Raw genomic sequence first — 21,135 nt, 5'->3', positions numbered from 1 at the left:
TATAATCTTTAATGTAAATAATCTGAAACTTAAGTATCCCTCTGCCTTTACATTAATTGGTGGTGTTTCAATAAAGCACCAGACTTTGTTGCTGACAGATTTCCATCTAGGTGTGTGTCTAACAGTGTTAACCCCTTAATAGGAAAGTTATGTAGATGTCTGAACCTGATTGATGCACACCCCGATAGCCCCATGTTCACTTGGTTTAAATCTGATCTTTCTCAAAAATCTCGTATAGACCTGTGGCTTATATCTGACTCTTTAATTTCATATTTGACATCAGCAGCAATCTCACCCTCACCTCTAACAGATCATGCAGCAATTGATATTACTTTTTCTGATGATGAATCTAAGCAAAGAAGAAAAGTTAGCCCTGGTTCCTGGAAGTTAAATTGTTCTTTTTTACTGTAGGAATCATATTGTCAGCAAATTAGGGAAATTGCAGAGAGTGTGAAGTCTCAGTATAATATCTCGGCCACATTTAAATGGGAGCAATTTAAAGAAAATTCTCCATAAAATTTGGAAAAAATAGAGCATCTGTTAAAAATAAAGAAGTTACAGATTTCATTAGAAAGATGAGCCAAATTTTAATGAATCCCATCCTGGGAGAAGATGTCAAGCAATTTCTTTATACTTTACAAAGCAGGCTGGATGATTTATTTTTAGAGAAAGCAAGGGGCGTTTTCATTAGATCGAGAGCTAAATTGCTCGAGTTTGGGGAAAAAAACTCTGCTTACTTTTTCAACCTAGAGAAAAAACGTGGAAGCTATTAAAGTATCTCCTCTCTAAATATTAATAATTCACTATCTAATGACCCCTCCATGATCTCGTGTCATGTTTCTAATTTTTATCAAAATCTACACACCTCTTCATTCGATCCTGTTGCTTCATCTTTATTTTTCCAAAAGGTTCATTCTGTGATTCCTAAAATTAATGACCAAAATAAAGAACTTTGTGAGGAACCCTTTACTATAGATGATCTTTATAACATAGTAAAAAGAATGCCACACAATAAATCTCCAGGGCCAGATGGGCTCCCATTTGAATTTTTTAAGTCTTTTGGGACTCTATTAAGTGTCTTCTTTACGAAGCCCTTATTGAGTGTATAAACAATGGTGAATTGGCAGAATCAATGAAACAAGGTCTCATTTGTCTTATACCTAAGCCTAATAAGGATCCCAATATTTTGGATAATTGGCGCCCGATCACCCTTTTGAACTCTGATTATAAATTATTGGCTTCTGTATATGCTGAAAAGCTAAAGTCTTGCTTAGCAGACATAATTTCTAACACTCAGTCTGGTTTTCTAAAAGATAGACACATCTCCTACAATATAAGATTAATTATAGATATTTTAGATTATTCCGAATTTATAAATAAAGATGCATTAATTTTGTTTATTGACTTTTATAAAGCATTCGATACTGTTGAGCATTCTTTTATATTTGAATGATCCTTTCTTTCCTTTACATTTATTTTTATTTTTTTATATATTTAATATGTCTTGTAAATTTGTATCTCTAATAGATAACCTCTTGTGATGGTGTCCATTTGCCCCATGCTGCTTCAAAAATGTTGTTGTTCTTTCAACTGCAAAAAAAAAATAAATAATAATAATAATCCTAAAACTCCTACCTCTCCTTTAAACTTCAGTATTATCCTAAATTCCCTCTTGACATTATTGCCGTCACCCCCCTCTTTCTCACTAGCTATCGAACTGCTTTCTGATATTTCCTCTTTACCTTTTTTCCTCTTTTTGTTAACTTTTTTTCCTGTTCTGGCCACATTCCATCCTACCTCCATATCATCCTCCTCTTCACCTGTTTCTCCCATTCTTAGAGTCTCTGATCCATTCCCAGTTCGATTTCCTTGATTCCTCGTATTATACGTATTCTTTTGATTTATTTGAATTGGCAGCCATACGGCGCCACTCCCCCAGCCTCTAGAGATCTCTCGTCCAGTCGAACACGTCTTCCATATCACGTATGCCTATGAAAGACAACCGAGCCAATCAGAGTAGGTATAGGGCGGGGCCGGGCGTCACGTGACACGTGCATCTCATTTTAGTTCCGTCAGTCTAGGTGGGGACCGCGGGGCTCTGAGACGACGAACACAAAGATCAGTGCATAAAAATGTGGAATAATCTAATTTATGGTCATCTTGATGGAATGAAGATTCTTCTCTACAAAAACATGTTGATGCTTTTTCTATTTTTATCATTGGCGAGTAAGTATTACTTTATTTACTGCTACTTTCGGTTTCGATTGGACAACGTTTTAACCAATTTCTGCGTTAAATACATCTAAAGGAATGCAGAAACAACCCTGCTAACACACGACGTAACAGTTACGTAATGTTGTTAGCAGGGAACGCGCTAAATGCGGATACTAACATTTATAATTATTTGTATGTGATTTATGGTAAATCGCATTAAAATAAATTACTGGAAAAGTTAGGCATTCACATTGGAAAGATCCAACCAAGATTGCGGCGCGTCCACAAAGGCGGCTTCTCTGTCCCGACAGAACGGTGTTTTCGTGCAGGGGCGTAGATTACTGGATTTCTGTCCCCCTCACTTATGAAAAGATGGCTACGCCCCTGTTTTCGTGTTTTATGTTTTGTGGGTCGCAGTGTTTTTTTACGTCGTCATCGCGTCTACCTGTCTGTAAGCCCATGTTGCCCATGTTGGCTGGATGTCAGCATTTTTCTTGGTGAGGTGTTCGTTGATGTAAACTTCGGTGCCTTTTCATTTCCTTCCCTGTCTGAGGAGTGCTGACTTTTTCTTTCTGTTCGTGAACCGGATTATTACCAATGGAGTGGTCATTTTGCTTTTGTTCGGCAGGGTATGACAAGCCTCAATGTCCCCTCTGTCAACATGGATGCCTTTGCTGTCCAAAAAGCAAATCACCTGTTGTTCCAGCGACTCCTTCTCCTTCTCGGAGGCTTCACTCATTCCGGCAGCAGTCTGCCCAGCGACTGCAGCCACCCTAGCATAGCTCCGGTGTTTGGTTCTCAGACCACTAAAAACCACATCGTTAATTCTGGTGTATTGCTCGAAGTCAGCAACTTGAGTCTCCAGAATAGCGATCTTTCGGTCCTTCTCCAAGCTTTGCTTTTTTAGCGTTTGTATTTCCCCCATCAGATCAATGATTTTCTTCTGTTGTGCTGCTACAGTTGAAATCTCCGCCGACAAGAAGTCCAGATATTTTTTTATCTCCTCCACCTCGTCGGGTAGGATTGGATTTTTCTTAGGCGGCATATTCCAGTTCTCCTTGCAGTTCTATTGCCCACATGGCATATTCATGGCAGTACATATGAAATTCATGTATATATTTGTCACTTAAACTATTGTAAACAGAAATCCTGTCGCCCCCTCTAGTGGAAATTAAGTGTTAAGGCCTTCATTGCTCGGGTAACAAAAGTCACTAGGATTTTTTTGGGAAGTTAAGTCTGAGCAGTTATACAGCAACGATGTAAGACGAGTCTGAAGATCTGAGCTGAATTTGGTGACACTTTAAAGTTCTAGTCGTTTTCAATCACTCAATAATAATAATAATGTTTAAATATATGTTGGCTTTCTCAAGCCCAACAAAGAATACTAAGAAGAGAAACATCATTCAATTTAGTATGTAATAAAACTAATATTACTAATTTATTTCATAAATTTAACTATATTAATTTTCACAATTATTTATTAATGTCATACATACCTAGTGCCTTTAGTCTTTAAAGACGAAAGTAATAAATGTTACAGACATATTATCCTGGAAGTGTTCAGTCTATTATTTATTTTGATTTCCACTTCACTTTTATCCAAGGAGACATAACTATTTGCACTGTATTTACAGTGGGATAATATTAATACAATACTATAACCTAGAAATAATTTAAAGGGGTCACCTGCAGGCCTCAGCAGCACGAATTATGTGCCCAGCTACATCTGTTTCAAATATTATGCTAATTAACAGTGAGTGCGGGTTTCAGACATTACAGTGCCGCACTCATACTGATTCTTGTTCTGCCAAAAGAATGAAATGACCGAGCTGAAGGCGGAGCGATTCGACCAATCAGATGAAAGCAGCGTTTCAGCGCCGCCAACAAGTGCGAATGAAACATTGAAGCCATAAACCGATTTGTAAAACCCCAAAAGACAAAATGAGATATAGAGCCAAAAACTAATTTTCCGTTTGGTAAACTAAACGGAAAAAACTAATAAATGAGCCATTTTTCCATTTCTCGTTATTGAATTCTAAATTGGAAATGATAGGCTTTGGTTCTACTAGCGATTTGATTGGAGACCAACAGTCAATAACAATTGACCTTTAATTTTCCGATTGGTTGATTTTGTGGCACACATGTAACGCTGTTGAATAAGTTTGTGAGAGAGCACCTGAGTAAACTGCGTGAGAGAGGTTATTACTGCACATTAATATGGATAATAGCAAACAAGCAAAAAAATGTATTGTGCACGGAATCGTTTTTTCTTTGCTCAAGTGAATTTTTTTTTGCGATTGTTCATTTCTGTTAAAAATATAATGTAATGTGCTTGCAAAATATAGTTCTTTGTGCTCAAAATGTATAATTACTCGCTCAGGACTGTGGCACAAAAATAACGCCATACATTTTTACAGTTAAAGAGCCACACAGATGGGAAATCAAAAATTACCTGTATTACAGTGTATGATGTAGCTGTCCATCAGTGTAAACAATGTGCAAATAATTAAACCAAAAAGTACACGATTTATAAAGTTATTGGCTTCTAAAGTAAGGAGTCAACTCTGAATCGCTGAAACGAGTCGTTATAGATTTCAAATCTTTTGCCCATCTCTATGTACGTCACTAGAACACTTTGCATAATAATCTCCGCCTACCGTCTTGGGAGAAACAAAACTCTGACCTGCCCCACCCCCCACACAGACGCTCTGGTTGGTGTGAGAGCATCATGTCGAGGAGACAGTGTGTTTTTAATTGTAAAGGCAAGTTTGTTTTATTTTCACTGCCAAAGAATGAAAATCAGAAGAACCAATGGCTAAAATTAATTTTTACCACAATAACAGAGCAGTACAACAAATCCCTTTTGTTGTGTTCACAACATTTCACTGATGACTGCTTTTCTAATCTCGGTGAGTACACGGCGGGATTTTCAAAGCGTTAGGCCATAAAAGAGCGTTCATTACCAACTTTATTTAGAACAACGAGCATCTCCAAATCACAACGCAAAGTATGATTATGAAGTTATGTGTCTGTTTTCTCCTGAGCGTATTATCAGTATGTGTGCTGTCTGCAGCCTTTGTCTGTGTTGATCTTCATTTACAAACACGTCATTAAAATGAAGTGTAACTCCGTGAATACTCAACGAAGAGACATGGGAGAGATATCTATAGAAAGCTTGACATATCTACTTTAAAACTAAACATGTGCTGCCGAACAGATATTCTGTGATAAAGTAATCCATATGAAAACAACTCTACGTCTGTTTTTCATGTCTCCCTTCGTTATATCTAATGTGATCACGCCCCCGCGCTGAACGCACTATTCAGATTCAAACTGAAGCGCGCGGCTTGAATACACCCACACAGAAGAAAAAGCAGCGAGACTGTTCAAGTTTTTTATTTTACTGTTTGCTTCGCGATGAGAGGAATAAGACATAATTCACCCCAAAAAGATGCTAACACATTGTTTACCGTGAAGTTGTGTGCGGAACAACCAATCAAAACTGACTATGTTAGTTGACCAATCAGAACACAGTATGCTACCGAAAGGTGGGGTTTAAGGAAACTGAATCTTTTGAACAGCTTCGCGTGAACCATTTGGGGATCTCTGAGAATTGAGGTAATTTTAAAATTATATTTTGACAAAATGACAATGTTTTTTAACCTTGGATGGATTTAAACCTAATGTAAAGGACTTATAAACAGTGATAGGAAGCTTAGAATTTTCATCTTACTGGCTCTTTAAACTCCGCACACGCAGAACAGCTGCGGGATCTCTGCTCACTACCTCATTCTCCATGGAACTGACCTCATTCCACTACCTCATCAGTCAGTTAAATAAAATAACTGCTCTTGAGCCCTTTATCACTTTAATCAGACTTAATAAGCTTTTGTTTTTGCGCTAAAAAACCTTTTATCTGCACTGTTGTTCACTTCATTGATTTGCACTCTGTCTGCCTTTTGCCTTGCGCTGCTTTATTTAACTTTATTTTTAATTTTATTTGTCTTTTTTTTAACATTCCCTTATTGTATAGTTGTATCTACATTTTATATTTTGATCAAAATTTTTAGGCTTTAATGTTATCTGTGTGCACCGGGGGTCTGAGTGTAACGCAATTTCGATTCTCTGTATGTATTTACTGTACATGTGGAAGAATTGACAATAAAGCAGACTTGAACTTGAACTTGAACTTGATTTGACACACACATACCTCGATCCATAACACAGCTACAAATAAATAAAGCGTTTTTACCTTAGTATTTTCTATTGTTTTGTTATTTCTGGATTTCATTCATTTACACAAGTCTAACTGATTTTACTATATCTTGTACAGTTTATTCCCTTTCCCTCGAGCATAAAGAACAACATAAAACGAGGCCCTTGCAAAATCAGATGTGATGTTGCTTTCAATCGACAAAGAGCCTGTTTTTATACATGAAAACTAATAAAAAAATATCTTGATCTGTAAAGAACTAGTTTGGTAAAAGTCTGCTTGCCTTAACTTTTAATATAGTCTAATTGCTTACATTTTGTTTTATGTCAGACAATGTATGCAGTTCTGCTTCTTGAGTACATTTATCTTGTTTCAATACATTATATGGTCTCAATTTTCTATGTAATGATACATCATAAACTTGTTTTTTCTGTTCACCAGGTGTGTCTGGTACAGAGACCGATGAAACTGAGTCTGTGTCAGTGATGGAGGGAGATTCTGTTACTCTACAGACCAATGTTACCGAAATACTGAATGGTGATACTATACTGTGGCTGTTTGGACCTGGAGACTCTCTCATATCTCAGATTGGAAGAAAGAATGCCTTCACTTCAGTTTTTGTCACCAATAGACCATTTACGCAAAAACCGGAAACACGTCAACGAAGTGTAAACCCAGTTCCGGTGTGAGCTTTGTTGGCGGAGAAATCGAAATGTCAGCTAGAGTGTTTTCGACGAGCCTGAGTTTTCTTCCCAAGTTCACCAGCGCCGATGTGGTGAAGAGTGTGGAGGTGCATTCGTCCACTAAAGGGAACAAATTGGACAAAGGATACAAGTTCTTCCACGAAGAGTTTATCCACAATTACGAAGGTAAGCTTTAGCTAGCTTTAGCCATAGCACCGGTTATAACTCTGTTAACGTTAACTGTATATCTTAGGTGTTGCGAATTTGTAATATAAGGTACAACACATCGCAGTGAATATGTTGTGTGTATGTTTAAGTGAGAAGGCACGAGATTAACATAACAACCAGTAATTTGGTGAAGCTGTAACATTACTAGGTAACGTTGAAATGTGAAATGTTACTGAAATTGTCTTGTAAAGTTGTGTATTTCTATGTGAGATAACACGTAATGTTTTCTTGTTGTATGCGGTTATAGTATCAAATATACTCCAGGGACAGGTAGTAGTGAGAGGTAAATGCTTCAGGTCAATGAGAAAGAGCGAGGAGCCTCACAAACTGGAGGTTTGACTATAGACAGACAGAATGCCGGTTGGCAAAAGTTGCCCGTTCTTGCGTGTTCACTCTTCTTGCTGCGGTTGCGGCATTTTCTTCACTTACTATTATTTTACTGAAAGTAGGGTGACGAGACGTCCTCTTTTTTGATACCTATATAATAAAATAACATTGAACATACATGAAATGTAATCATATTTGCATTATGTACGCAGCTCTGCACACCCATTACTCTCAATGAAATATCTCACAAACTCACTACACTCTTCCTTTTTTTTACCAACTCAAATCTGGTCACCCTACTGAAAGTTATAGTTTCATGTTATTATGAACATTGATGTAGCAACATAAGTATGACTTAATTGTAACCTATTTAATGTGTTGTGTCTAGATATCACTGGATGTAGAGAGTGCCAACCTGAAAGCTTTCTCCTGCAGTTGTGCGGCTGGTAAAGGATTCTGCAATCACATAGTTGCCATCCTGTACCAGACCGCACATTATTCACAGCTGGGTTTGCAGGCTGTTCCACCCCCACTGGCCTGCACAAGTGGCTTGCAAAGATGGCACAGACCAAGAACAGAGGTGGGTTTGTGATAAACATGTCATTATGATTTAAGAACCGATGCGTATCTATAACAACTCTAAATTATTATAAAAACACCCCCAGTAGTGTCTACAGACTGTAATTGCTTTTTGTCTTTTACTTTTAAGGGAATCCATCCTGAACCGGTTAGTGAGCTGGTGGTGCAAAAGCCCAAAACAGTTGGCAAGGATGGTCTGAGGTCCACACTGTACAAGGCGTATACAGGTGATTAATTTAACTTTTTGTTGCTTTGTGAGAGCAAGTTAAGTTTTTTTTTATGTTATGACTAACCAAATGATGGTTAACTCAGATATAATGAATAAAATGTAAATGTAGTTATGCACTCAAGTCTAACTTTTCTTTTGTGTGACCAATAATCTTGTGTTTCTCTTGTCTAGGACCACTGCCAGATCCATATATGATGGCATCTGGAAGCAAATTAAGCCAGGTGCAGCCCCAACCTCTCATGGCTGTTGTATTGGATGGGCTTTCTGAGATGGAGTTGACGCCATCTAAATTTGGGTCTGTCCCTCGTGGATCCCCCATGTCCTATCACTGTCCACCCAAGAAGACCAGTGACCTCCTCCTACACCACATGGCTCCAGAATTTCCATCCTTTCCTGTGATGTAGCATACTTTTCCCAGGTTGCATTTTGTCCCGACCTTGCATCAGTTTATGCATCTCCAGTCTCTTGAAGTGTCACCGCAGCTGTCCTGCGAGATAGCAAAAGAAACTCAGCAGCAATCCAAATGTCCTGCGTGGACACAGCTACGGCGACCAAGGCTGACTGCTAGTCATTTTTGGGATGCTTGTTGTAGTAGGGCGTGTCGTGCAGAGCTGGAGTCTGCAGCTATTCAGATGATCAGAGGCTCCACAAAGCAAACAGCTGCAATGAAGCGTGGGCTACTAGTGGAGCCTGAAGTGCTGGCAAACTATGCTGAACTGTTGCTATTAATGTGTTACCAGCAGGATTCGTCATTCACCCTGACGCACCACATCTCGGGGCCAGTCCAGACGGTCGGGTGTATGACCCTTCAGAGTCACCTCCTTTTGGCCTGGTTGAAGTGAAGAGCAGCACAAAAACTGATCCATCTCAGGTTGCTCACCTCAAGGTGCAGGAAGGTCACGCCAGTCTGAGGCGTTCACATAAGTACTACTGGCAGGTTCAGGGCCAACTGGCAATCACAGGACTGACATGGTGTGACTTTGTTACCGATACCCGATCAACTTTAACCGTGGAAAGAATTTGGCGTGATGACTCATTCATTGCGGAAATTAAAGAGCAATTAGATGTATATTATTATGGCACATACATGAATGCATACCTTAAATTACACTAATCTTGTCTTACCAATCAGTTTGTCCTAATGTTAATGATCTGTAATGTTATTTGTTTTATTGTAAATATTTGATGTTATGAGTTTTTATTAATCAGTTGATGTTACGCATACCAAAAAAATTAAATGATGCACAATTTTGACCAAACTTTTTTTATTTGTTCATCTATTTTTTGTGTGAAATCAAAGGCACATTTCACCAGAAAAATATTAAGAATATAACAATTATATTTAATTTGATTTTTAAGAATATGTGCGAACATTAAATTATTTACATACTATTAACACTTTATTTACATACCAAACATTAATTCACTCTTCAAAACAAAAAGGTCCTTGATAATTTGCCAAAACACAGCAGTTAAGCCAGATCTGATTCACACTGCCAATCAGTGTGAGCGGCACGGGAGAGTCCCAGATGTGAAAGGACTTTATCCTACCGATCACTCTTTCCACTATAATTCTGAGGCGGGCAATGGCTTGGGTTTGTTCCGTTTCCTCCTTGCTGAATTGAGCTGAACGCTTAAAAGGTGGAATGATGAGCTTAGATCCAACGTCAGCAAGGAGGTCTTGAATGAGGAACCCTTTGTCCGCCATGACATCGTCTCCTGGCTCCAGCAAGGGAAGGACTCCACTGATCCTGGTGATCTCCTTATCTGAGATGCACCCAGTGTACAGGGGTGAGATGAATGTCACCAAACCATTGGGAGCAACTCCAATTAGCCCTTTCAATGTCGTCCTGTTTTTGTAATTTGAAAATGTTTCTGATTGTAAGGTCAGGGATGAGGCTGTTTCCAGGGCAATTTCTGTGCAGTCCAGTATCACTCTGACATTCGGACAGTACCGCTGGAATTTAAGGGGCATAGTGGACTTAACCTTTTCCCTGCTTATCCAGATGGGAAGTGAGCTCAGCATCATAAAAAGATAATTGGCCCAGGTGATGGTAACCCTGCTAACCCTGGCAATGCTCACATTAAAAATGTCAGCAATGAGCTGCTCCTTCATGCCAACAGCAACCCGCATGGAGTACATCAAGAACTCATCTATTAATGGCATGATGCGTGGTGGGCTGGGATCTTCGCAGCCTTCCTCACCTGCCCTCTGTGCTTTGGTCCAGTACACCAGTCTAAGTGCAGATGGTGCAATTGACTCCCAAAAAATAGTAAAAACACTCTCAGATGGAAATTTGGTGTAGAAACGTATTTGGTCGTCTGACGCACAGTATCGGCTGAAGAGAGTAGGGGGTGGTAGACCAGTGTTTTGCAATTTGGCTTCTAGGTCATGGATGTAATCCAAAGCCACATCCAGAGCACCTGTAAAGATAAAGAAATTAAAAACCAGTCTTAACATATTTATGCTACATTTCAACACAACACAGTATTTTTAAGAATAAAAAGTATTTTAATTATTTAATTACAAATTACACTTCATTTATTTTTTGTTAAGGAAAATACAAATGACAAAATACTCAAAAGTAATTAAATACATGTCATTAAAAGGAGAGAACAGGGCACAACCTAACACAAGGCCATTTGTAACACACTTGTTTTAAATACTTCCACACATGCTAGTATGATGAAACAGTGTATTTACTAGCTGCCACATGAATACATTTTTCATTATTGTTTAAAAAAAAAATACATTATTTTATATGAACACAATAATTGTATTTTATTGAGAAAATATTTTAAGATTTCTTGTATTTTTTTTTTTTTTAATTAGATCGGATTACATTTTAAACTGTTATATGGTCGTGTTATAAATTTTTTTTGGGGAAAAATAAACACTCTAAACCCAAAGTAGGTTTACAAAAATGGAGAAAGTCAAAAAGAGTTAGGTTGTGCCCCGCTCTCCCCTACTGCCCATCTCTGGCCCCTTACAGCTAGACAGCATGAGACTATGTTACAGATGTAGGCTAACGTTAGTTGAATTTTCGTGAACAGCTTATAATATAAACATCAGTTTGTTCAGGTATAAATGCATTTATCCAATAACGGTACACATAGTTGACTAGCGTTAACTAAACACATTATGAACAATCTTACCTGCAGGTGGGTGTGTCACGTAGTCGTGATCCATCCTTGCTGCCTTAGCCACCATGTCGCTATCTTCACAGCATAGCTGTATAGACTGACGTTTTAAGGTTCTGTCATATACTGACTCCCTTCTCAAAGGAGCAGTAAAGTTGTTCCAAGGGAATAGGCTTGGGACGACACCACTCTTCAGGCGACGAACGACGCAGCCACCACTGTAATCATCCGGAGCGAAGTACCGGCTGCAAACATAGGTGCTACCTGTTTTAACATTAAAACTATGCCCTTCCTCTCTTCGGATCGCCTGTATCCATTTGGGTTTCAGGTTTGGATCCACAGGAAAAGAATGAAAAGAAAGGTAGGGCTGTTTTTGGTTGGAAGACGAACAGCCTGGAACACAACAGAAACTGCGACTCTTTGACTCTGCCATTTTTCGTATCTGCCGCGCGGACCGCTACGATAACCGGAAGTTCTAATACACTTCATTGACGTATTTCCGTTCGAAAAATGCGGAAGTGCGAAAAAGGTCTATGATGAGGGATTCAGAGGCAGATTACAAGTGGACCAAAAAAGTGGCTCTCTCACCATCAGAAACACTAGAATCAGACACTCAGGACGATATAAAATATCCATGACTAGAGAAGAAACAATGTACAAGATATTTATTGTGAATGTCTCAGGTAAGGACCTCAAGTCTTTCTTTGCAACAATGGCCCAGTTTAGATGAGCATGTCAATAATGTGATCATTCTACACCCAAACCTTTGTTTTCTGTTTCACACTATTCACATTTACCCTTGGGCTATTAATTGTACACTGAACAAACTTATAAATGTAACACTTTTGGTTTTTCACCCATTTTTTATGAGCTGAATTCAAAGATCTAAGATTTTTTTTCTCTTCACAAAAGGCCTATTTCTCTCAAATATTTTTCACAAATCTGTCTAAATCGGTGCCACTCTAAAATGTGCAGTTTTACTGTATTGGGGGGTCTGCAAACCAGTTAGCATCTGGTGTGAGCACCATTTGCCTCACGCAGTGTAACACATCTCCTTCACATGAGGACGACGAGCATGCAGATGCTTCCCTTAGATGGTTTCTGGCAGTTTGTGCAGAAATTCTTTAGTTATGCAAACAGATTGTTGCAGCAGCTGTCCGGGTGGATGGTCTCAGATGATCTTGGAGGTGAAGATGCTGGATGTGGAGGTCCTGGACTGGTGTGGTTACACGTGGACCCTCAAAACTTGCAACATCTGTGGCATTGTGCTGTGTGATAAAACTGCAGATTTTAGAGTAGGGCTTTTATTGTGGCCAGCCTAAGGCACACCTGTGCAATAATCATGCTGTCTAATCAGCATCTTGATATGCTACACCTGTGAGGTGGATGGATTATCTCGGCAAAGGAGAAGTGCTCACTAACACAGATTTGTGGACAATATTTGAGAGAAATAGGCCTTTTGTGAACAGAAAAATTCTTAGATGTTTGAGTTCAGCTCATGAAACATGGGGGCAAAAACAAAAGTGTTGCATTTATAATCCTGTTCAGTGTATTTTGGTTAGTTGGTTTCATGATATCAAACCATACAGTTGAATAACTGACACATGCCTGTGTGTAAAAAGCGTTTTATTACGTGAGAGTTACCAGGTTTTGCAGAAATTACAGTTACAGACATTGATTAACATTCTGCTTGTTTTCCAGCTGTGGTTGGTGATACGGATAGAGTAAAGTCAGTGTCAGTGAAGGAGGGAGATCCTGTCATTCTAAACCCTGATGCTGAAATACACAAAGATGCTCTAATGCTGTGGATGTTTGTAGAAAAAGGCATTCTTCTAGCTAAAGTTGACATTGAGACTAACAAGACCTCATTATACAATGATAATGAGAGATTCAGAGACAGACTGAAGCTGGATCATCAGACTGGATCTCTGATTATCAAGAACACCAGAATCACAGACTCTGGACTTTATGAACTACAGATCAGAGGCAGTGAGAGTTTACAGCGATTCTTTGTTTCTGTCAGTGGTGAGTATCTTACAGTGATGACCCAGGGTATGATTAGCTTATCTTCGAAGTCATTTCAGATCATCACATTGACTAACACCTTCACTGTCTGTTTTTAGCTCTTCCAGATCCAGGTCTGTCTCCAGGTGCTATAGCAGGAATCTGTTTAGGTGTTATAGTTCCTTTTCTGCTGCTTGTAGGTGCTTTGGTTTACTATCGCCAAAGGGTTTCTATATTAAAAAGTCAAATAAGTAAGTATGATATACTTCAAACTAGATCTCCTTCAAACATGCTAGAACTTTGTTTAAACTCTATATTATTTGCACAATATTTATATATTGTTTGTACAGTAACTTTTCATGTATGTTGGTCTGTGGTCTGCCATTGTTGTTTGGGTTGTCAAGAACTTGCACGTGCATATAGACTTAATGAAATACCCATGTGCATAATGTCATCGTTCAAAAGTTTTTGTTTTCAGGCCCCCAAAACGCCGTTGTCATGCAAATGAAAGGCCAAAACACATGCAAATTTTTTTAGTTTTTAACAGAAAATTAAAAAACTAAAAAATTTAAATATTCCCCTTAAAAATATATTTTTTTTCCCCCTTTTTGAATTGAAATGTGGGACAGTTGGGGGAAGGAACTGAATTAAAAATGATTTTGAACACTGTAATTTGTTTAAAGGTCACATTTTTCGTGCTTTTTTGAAGCTTTGATTGTGTTTACAGTGTGCAATATAACACGTGTTCATGTTTCGTGTGTAAAAAAACAGTATTTTTCACACAATTTACAATTCATCTGTATACCGCTGTTTTCACTGTCATAAAAACGGGCTGATGACTTCCTTGTTCTATGAAGTCCCTCCTTCAGAAATACGTAACGAGTTCTGATTGGGCCAGTGGTTCCTGTGCTGTGATTCGACAGCAGCTGAGCGCAGGCTGCCCTCCTGATAACGTGATTGGAGTAGTTTTGAGAAGCAAGTGGAGCATGTGCTGGAGATGTACTTATAATCACAGGAGCGTTTTTACTGATGAGATGCGCATGAAAATCGCATTCGTTTCTTTGCACAGCCCTAACATCTAGTTAACAAAGCTAAACAGCGTTGCCCTTTGTGTAATAAGTTACAGAAACTGTTAAACGCACCAACTTAAATAATAAAATACACTTACCAGTTGTGGTCCATAAACAACGCCTTCTCCAGAAAAAGAGGGAACTGCTCCATCTTTCAAGAATAATCTTTGTGCAAATCCGGCATTAAACTGATTGAGATTGAGGAAGCTGTCCTCAGCAAAATGTGCTGCACATAGTTTTACATGTGGATTATAATTTTCGGGAACCAAGTTAAACATAAATTGTAACCATTAATCTCCAAGTACAGCGTCCCTGGGAAGAGATGAAAATAACAGCGTTTCGACGACATGGTGACAAACACACACGCAGCTCTTCCTTCTTCTCCGTCGGAGCGCAACAAGGCCACGCCCCCTGTTTGTGAATTCATGTGGGCGGTGGTTAGTCAAAAAACTGTTTTAGTGACATCATTACTGCAGGAACTAGAGGGATGTAGTCCAAACGGGTCGTTTTTTGTAGCCGATTTCTGTTTAATAAAATATCTCGCTTGGCATTGAACTTTGAGCTTTATAATTTTACAGATATTACTTATACTCTAACAACAACATTACACACTAACTAAAGTTTAAAACATGGGATCACGAAGAACGGGACCTTTAACAAAATAAATGCATGCATATAACTAAAATGGATCTCTAATTTTTCTGTAGTTTCTGTAGCAACCACTCCCAACGGTTTCACTCAGAAATGAAATTTCTTCAATCATTTCCTCACTCAATGTCGATTTTAAATGTATTTTCAGTTGTTTATGCTGCTCTTTTCCATACATTTCATATTGACCACAGCATTCAAGCTCTATGAGAAGTACCATAAATACATATTAATACCATAACTCTTGAAGACATTTCTATTCTGTTTCTGTGTGTAGCTGTGACAGGTGAAGATCAAAAGTCAGTGATGGAGGGAGATTCTGTCACTCTATGCACTGGTCTTACTGAAATACAGAGGGATGACACGATAGAGTGGTGGTATGAAGATGAAGACAGTCTCATTGCTAAAATCAATGGAGAGTCCAGAGAGACATCTGATGGTGCTGATGGGAGATTCAGAAGCAAACTAAGTCTGAATGCAAAAGGAGATCTCACTATCAGTAACATCAGGACCATACATTTTGGACTCTATAAACTGAAGATCAGCAGCAGCAACAGGAGCTGCACAGGCAACATCACCAAAAAACCCACATACAAGAGATTCAGTGTTACCATCACTGGTCAGTATATCAAGTCTTCCAGTGTTAATGATCATGCATGAAGTGCTTAAAGTGCCAAGCATTTTTACCGTGATGCTTGGTGATAACTTGGTGAACATACAGGCAAAACTAAATTAACAACCGTGGCTCCTGCATTTTTATGATTTAAAACGACCTGGTCTGTGCAAGGAAATGTTTTTTAATACCTTTAACTCATAACCTTAGCATCCTGAGCATATTCATCAAGGTCTGAAGCGTGAACTTCCTGTTGCATAATGACATATTCATGGGCAAATGGGTTGAAATTTTTGTCTAAACGTTTGGGGGACAATAAACATAACATTTCTCAAGAGCAATTTTTGAAGGGGACACAAATAATACAGCTAAAATGTTATTTGTCAGGATATACATACACAAAGGAAATCCTTACTACTATTAGTGCAGCAGAGAGACCGTGCCATTATCCCCCTTCTAAGAGTTATTCTCATTTTCAATGAAAAACCAAAAGGGTCTGGCTGAAGACTTGCGCTTCCGCTAGTGACGTCCAGTGTTGGGCAAGTTACTTTTAAAAAGTAATTAGTTACAGTTACTAGTTACTTCTTCCAAAAAGTAACTAAATTAGTAACTCAGTTACAAATTTTTAAAGTAACTAGTTACTTAAGAAAGTAACTATTGCGTTACTTTCAAGTAAAATTAAATTTTAAATGCTCAAACGTGACCCCACCTCTACCCCTCTTTAAAGGAACTTAAAATACATGTGCATGTTCAATTATTTATGATAAATCTGAATATTATAATGAAATGGACACTTAATACAATACATTATTAACAGAAACATGAAACATTGTACACACATCTAAAAAAAAAAGTTGCTGTGGGACAAAGTGAGACTAGCCTCCAATCAAATGGCATGTATGTAGATATTATGTTTATATAGTGGATCAATGCAAATAACACGATAGATTTTTGGGAACTTTTGATATTTCCTTTTATTGTTTCTTTAATTTCTTGAAGGAAAAAGTAATGTATATACTTCTATTTAGAGAAGGCTACTTTTGGATTATTTGGGCTCGTCGCCATACCTGTCTCTCGTTGACTGACTGGCTTGTGTTGTTCGTTGTGTGTCCTGTCCTGTCCGATGATGGGTCGTTCGCGAATGAGCGTTAGTGATGATGGATCGACTCGTTCGCGAATGAGCTTTTGATGAGTCGTTCGCGATTCGCGAATGAGCCGACTCTAAGAGCCGGCTTTTTTAGTTGAACTTCGGGAGCTGGCTCGCATATCTGAAGAGCCAACTCTATTTTTTTCAAATTTAGCCTATAGAAATTAAATAATTATGTAATAAAAATTGAAATATTATAGTCAAAGTCATTTAAAGAGCCGTTTGTGAGCCAAAGAGCCGGTGTTCTGTCGATTTGTCCTACGCTGTCAGATTTTCCTACCTCCCACCAAAACAGCGGGTAGTACAATTCCACAACGAAAATTCTACTGTAAAGTTATGGTTTATTAACGTCTACACCTACCACAACCCTAATCATACCCTTACAGTACTGCAAATACAGTAATTATGTGTTTTATTCGCGGTTGTAGCTAAAAGGGATACAGTTACAGGAAACCAACAATAAATATTATTTTCTACCAATTAGATTGCGTTTTTATTAAAGTCTACAACTACCCCAGCCCTAAACCTACCCTTACAGTAATGCAGATACATTAAATATCGTTGTTTAGCATGAGACAAAGGACGCGATATTGATGTGCGCGTGCGCAGTAAACCCGCGTAGGAAAATCTGACAGGGTAGGATAAAATGTCAGGACACCGGCTCTTTTCAGTGAGCTGAGTCAAAAGAGCCGAATTCCCATCACTACTATGCGTGCTTTCGAAAACCCGCCCAACTCTACCTCTGATTGGCTTACAATGAAATTTTACTCTACCTCAGCCAATCGTCAGCATTTATGCGCTTGTCTCGTGCTCTGCCCACTAACCAAGGAAGAACAGTAAAAAAAAGTATTTGCCTCTCGCTCAGAGATCTAGTTGGTCTGATGAAAAAAAAAAAAACAGCTTCATCATCAGTTATAGTAACGCGCCGCATTTTTTGGCAGTAACGGTAACGGCGTTATTAAGATGAGAAGAGTAATCAATTAGATTACTCGTTACTGGAAAAAGTAATGCCGTTAGTAACGCCGTTATTTATAACGCCGTTATTCCCATCACTGGTGACGTCACTTGCAGTCTTTATTTATAAAGTTCTATTTATTTATTACTTTATGTTTGAATCTCTCAACATTTTACAACAGTAGCCAGGTGGTGAAGACAAGAAAAGAGAAACTCAATCACGCAGTCACTTGCGATCTTCACTTGCACTCTCTGCTATGTGACATCACTTGCAATCAACACAAATCGTGCGTGTTGCCAACGATTAAAATGACTAAAACTAATTTAGTACTGTAACGTACAGGGTCCTGCAAGGACGATCCTGATTTCACCAAATACAACATGTTCCTGGACATCCTTGTTGATCCTGGGACAACATTCCAATCAGAACTAAGAGATAACTTTTCAGAAAATTATCTGTTTTAGGCTTATGATCAGGGTTAGGTGCTTCTACACTCTTGTTAATCAGCTATCATTTCCCTCTGATTTTAGGAATAAATTATGGTTAGGGTTAGGTTTAGGTGTAAGGATTGGGTTAAGTCTATATTTTTGGACTATAGTGTTGATCCAGGATCATCAGAAGATGTTGATCCAGGAACATGTCTTACTTGGCAAAATCAAGGCGACCGTCCTGCAAGCCATCTGTAGAATAAAACCTGCAAATCTGTGGCCAGTTATAAGCAAAAATATAAATGCAGTGCACAAAAGTCTCTCGTTTTCACCTCCCATAGAAAAACATAAACCCTTAATATGGCTTAATTTATTAAGATGCTATTAAAATATCAAATTCAATATACAGTTTATAATATGATGAACATATAGTATTTACCTCCCATTCTGCAAAATGTATAGAATAATGTGGCATAATGGACTAAGATGATAAAGATCAAACTCAATATGCTCCTCTTAATTAATATGCATTGTGTCTTTTTCTTGCAGGACCCTGTACGTTATAGTGCTTATTTAGTTTTAATCGTTTAATCACCACCACAGCCTCTTGTCTCCATTGGCAATTTTTTTTTTCTTTTTCTTCCATTGATTGCAAGTGACGTCACTGGTAGCAGAGAGTGCAAGTGAAGATCGCAAGTGACTTTGTAATTTAGTTTCTTTTTTCTTGTCTTCACCACCTGGCTACTGTTGTAAAATGTTGAGAGATTCAAACAAAAAGTAATCAATAAACAGAACAAAATAACAAATAAAAAAGACTGCAAGTGATGTCACTAGCGGAAGCGCAAGTTTCTGTGAGTGCAACTGAATAAATTGACCAAAATGCTCTTCTTTAATTTTTCTTTTTTAAATATAGTTAGCCATAAAAAACACCAAAATACAAATATTAAAAAAGTTGTAAACAAACAGCATTATATCACATGTGAAGCTCACGCTCCAGACTGTTAGTACATGTTATTACTTCCAGATAAACTTGGAACATGCCAAAGTAGTTTAAAAATATCACCTGTATGTGATGCTGAAACCACAAACAAAATTCACTCAATCAATTTTGTTTTCTATATTTCTCTGTTTCCATGTGTTGCTTTGACATGAAGTGAATTCAGTGACAGTGCAGGAGGGAGAATCTGTCACACTTCAGACTGAAGCTCAAATACAGAGAGGTGATCTGATACTTTGGACGTTTGGAGCTTCAAACCTTCTCGTTATTAGAGATGAACTAACTGGAACTGAAAGTATTCATGAGGACTTCAGAGACAGACTGGAGCTGGACCATCAGACTGGATCTCTGACCATCACAAACACCAGAACCACAGACTCTGGGCATTTTAAACTACAGATCATCAACCACCAAAAGACCACATTTGGAAGATTCGATGTGACTGTCACTGGTAAGTAGGGCAACATTTGTTCTAACAGCTGTATGTTTATTTAAACATATTATTCCCTTGAATTTGATTGGTTGTTGCTAAGAATGTGCTCCAATTGGACATTTTTTATGAACTACACATTTCGGCTTTTACCCCTCTTTTTAATGATTGTCTCTGTTTTGTCTGTCAGCTTCCACGGGAAACCAAGAGAGTGAATCAGTGACTGTAGTGATGCGGCTGTTGAGTGAAGATGAAGCTAATGGAGTGAATAAGTAGCAAGAGACAACTCCACTTTAATGAGATAAGACACGCCCACCAGTGTCAGTCACTCTGACATCATCAACATTTGAGTTCGACAACAATTCTGCTTTCATGAATGTGAGAAACAAATCGGTATGCAGGAAAAAGTTAGAATGAAAACTGCAGACAAAAGTGTGTTGACTACTATTAACTGATAAAGCACACAAACCTCACAGTTAACCCTTCACAGTCCACACTAAGCTTAGATAACACTTCCAAATGATCTGTGGTGCTATTATTTAAGATAGGAGCAGAAAATATATGTTTATACAGTTTTATAGAGTATCACATATAGTTAATATCATGTTTTATTTTCTCCAAAAGCTAACATAATTACAAATGTGATATTGATTTAAATATAATGAATAGCTAAATTTTATTATATAAATAAACCAGTCAAATAAAAAAAAGTAGTTTCATAATAAGAGATAGCATTTTAGGCACTATATTTCATGTTTTTGCTCTTTTTTTTTTTTCTTTTTTTTTCACAAAAACAAACAAAACAAAAACATTTAAAACTCAGCCACACCGCTGTTTTGTTCCTGAATGAATCAACCGTTTAAATGATTCGATTTGATAAGGTATTAAATGTCCCTCTGGGCTGCATTAAACAGTGTATAAATGCATCTAAATGACTCTTCTAATGCAGCTTCTATGTTTTCTCTGCATTGTAAAGATAAATTCTGTTGATATTGATTTAATTTGCGTGGTAACAACCCAAATGCAATTATCTGTCTTAAAATGTGTATGTATACATGTGTGTGTGTGTGTGTGTGTGTGTGTGTGTGTGTGTATATATATATATATATATATATATATATATATATATATATATATATATATATATATATTCTTGAAGATGGCTAAGGACTCAGCTGCTAGGATTGAGTTGGAGAGGTCATTCCACCAGGAGGGAACATTTCATTTAA

At 37.9% G+C, this 21,135-nt stretch overlaps 3 protein-coding genes across 3 annotated transcripts in view; 2 read left to right on the top strand and 1 right to left on the bottom strand.

Annotated features, from left to right (window-relative positions):
- The window catches only part of LOC127988160 (matrix-remodeling-associated protein 5-like), a 136,570-nt gene that overhangs the window by 84,348 nt on the left and 31,087 nt on the right, over nucleotides 1-21,135 (top strand). The gene's annotated exons all lie outside the window — the stretch shown is intronic.
- On the top strand, nucleotides 2,056-21,027 carry LOC127988144 (uncharacterized). Its single transcript, XM_052590746.1, has 8 exons — nucleotides 2,056-2,226; nucleotides 6,869-7,056; nucleotides 12,150-12,297; nucleotides 13,316-13,639; nucleotides 13,738-13,869; nucleotides 15,614-15,955; nucleotides 19,634-19,927; nucleotides 20,097-21,027. Exons 1-8 carry the CDS (start codon nucleotides 2,133-2,135, stop codon nucleotides 20,180-20,182), a joined length of 1,608 nt encoding a protein of 535 aa, XP_052446706.1. The 5' UTR covers nucleotides 2,056-2,132; the 3' UTR covers nucleotides 20,183-21,027.
- LOC127988149 (uncharacterized) lies at nucleotides 7,865-12,143 on the bottom strand. Its single transcript, XM_052590757.1, has 2 exons — nucleotides 11,630-12,143; nucleotides 7,865-10,897 (listed from the first exon to the last, which is right to left on the bottom strand). Exons 1-2 carry the CDS (start codon nucleotides 12,045-12,047, stop codon nucleotides 9,897-9,899), a joined length of 1,419 nt encoding a protein of 472 aa, XP_052446717.1. The 5' UTR covers nucleotides 12,048-12,143; the 3' UTR covers nucleotides 7,865-9,896.

Source organism: Carassius gibelio, chromosome B22 (genome assembly GCF_023724105.1).
Source record: "Carassius gibelio isolate Cgi1373 ecotype wild population from Czech Republic chromosome B22, carGib1.2-hapl.c, whole genome shotgun sequence".
Lineage (NCBI taxonomy): Eukaryota > Metazoa > Chordata > Actinopteri > Cypriniformes > Cyprinidae > Carassius > Carassius gibelio.
Note: the sequence above shows the minus strand (reverse complement) of the source record. Positions and strands in the feature narration are given on the sequence as shown.

Excerpts from the sequence above, each read along its gene's own strand:
- LOC127988144 (XM_052590746.1), top strand. The coding sequence starts at position 2,133 with ATGTGGAATAATCTAATTTATGGTCATCTTGATGGAATGAAGATTCTT. Across the intron at positions 13,870-15,613 it reads TATATTAAAAAGTCAAATAA|CTGTGACAGGTGAAGATCAA; the intron begins GTAAGTATGATA and ends TTCTGTGTGTAG. Across the intron at positions 19,928-20,096 it reads ATTCGATGTGACTGTCACTG|CTTCCACGGGAAACCAAGAG; the intron begins GTAAGTAGGGCA and ends TTTGTCTGTCAG.
- LOC127988149 (XM_052590757.1), bottom strand. The coding sequence starts at position 12,047 with ATGGCAGAGTCAAAGAGTCGCAGTTTCTGTTGTGTTCCAGGCTGTTCG. Across the intron at positions 10,898-11,629 it reads CGTGACACACCCACCTGCAG|GTGCTCTGGATGTGGCTTTG; the intron begins GTAAGATTGTTC and ends TTATCTTTACAG.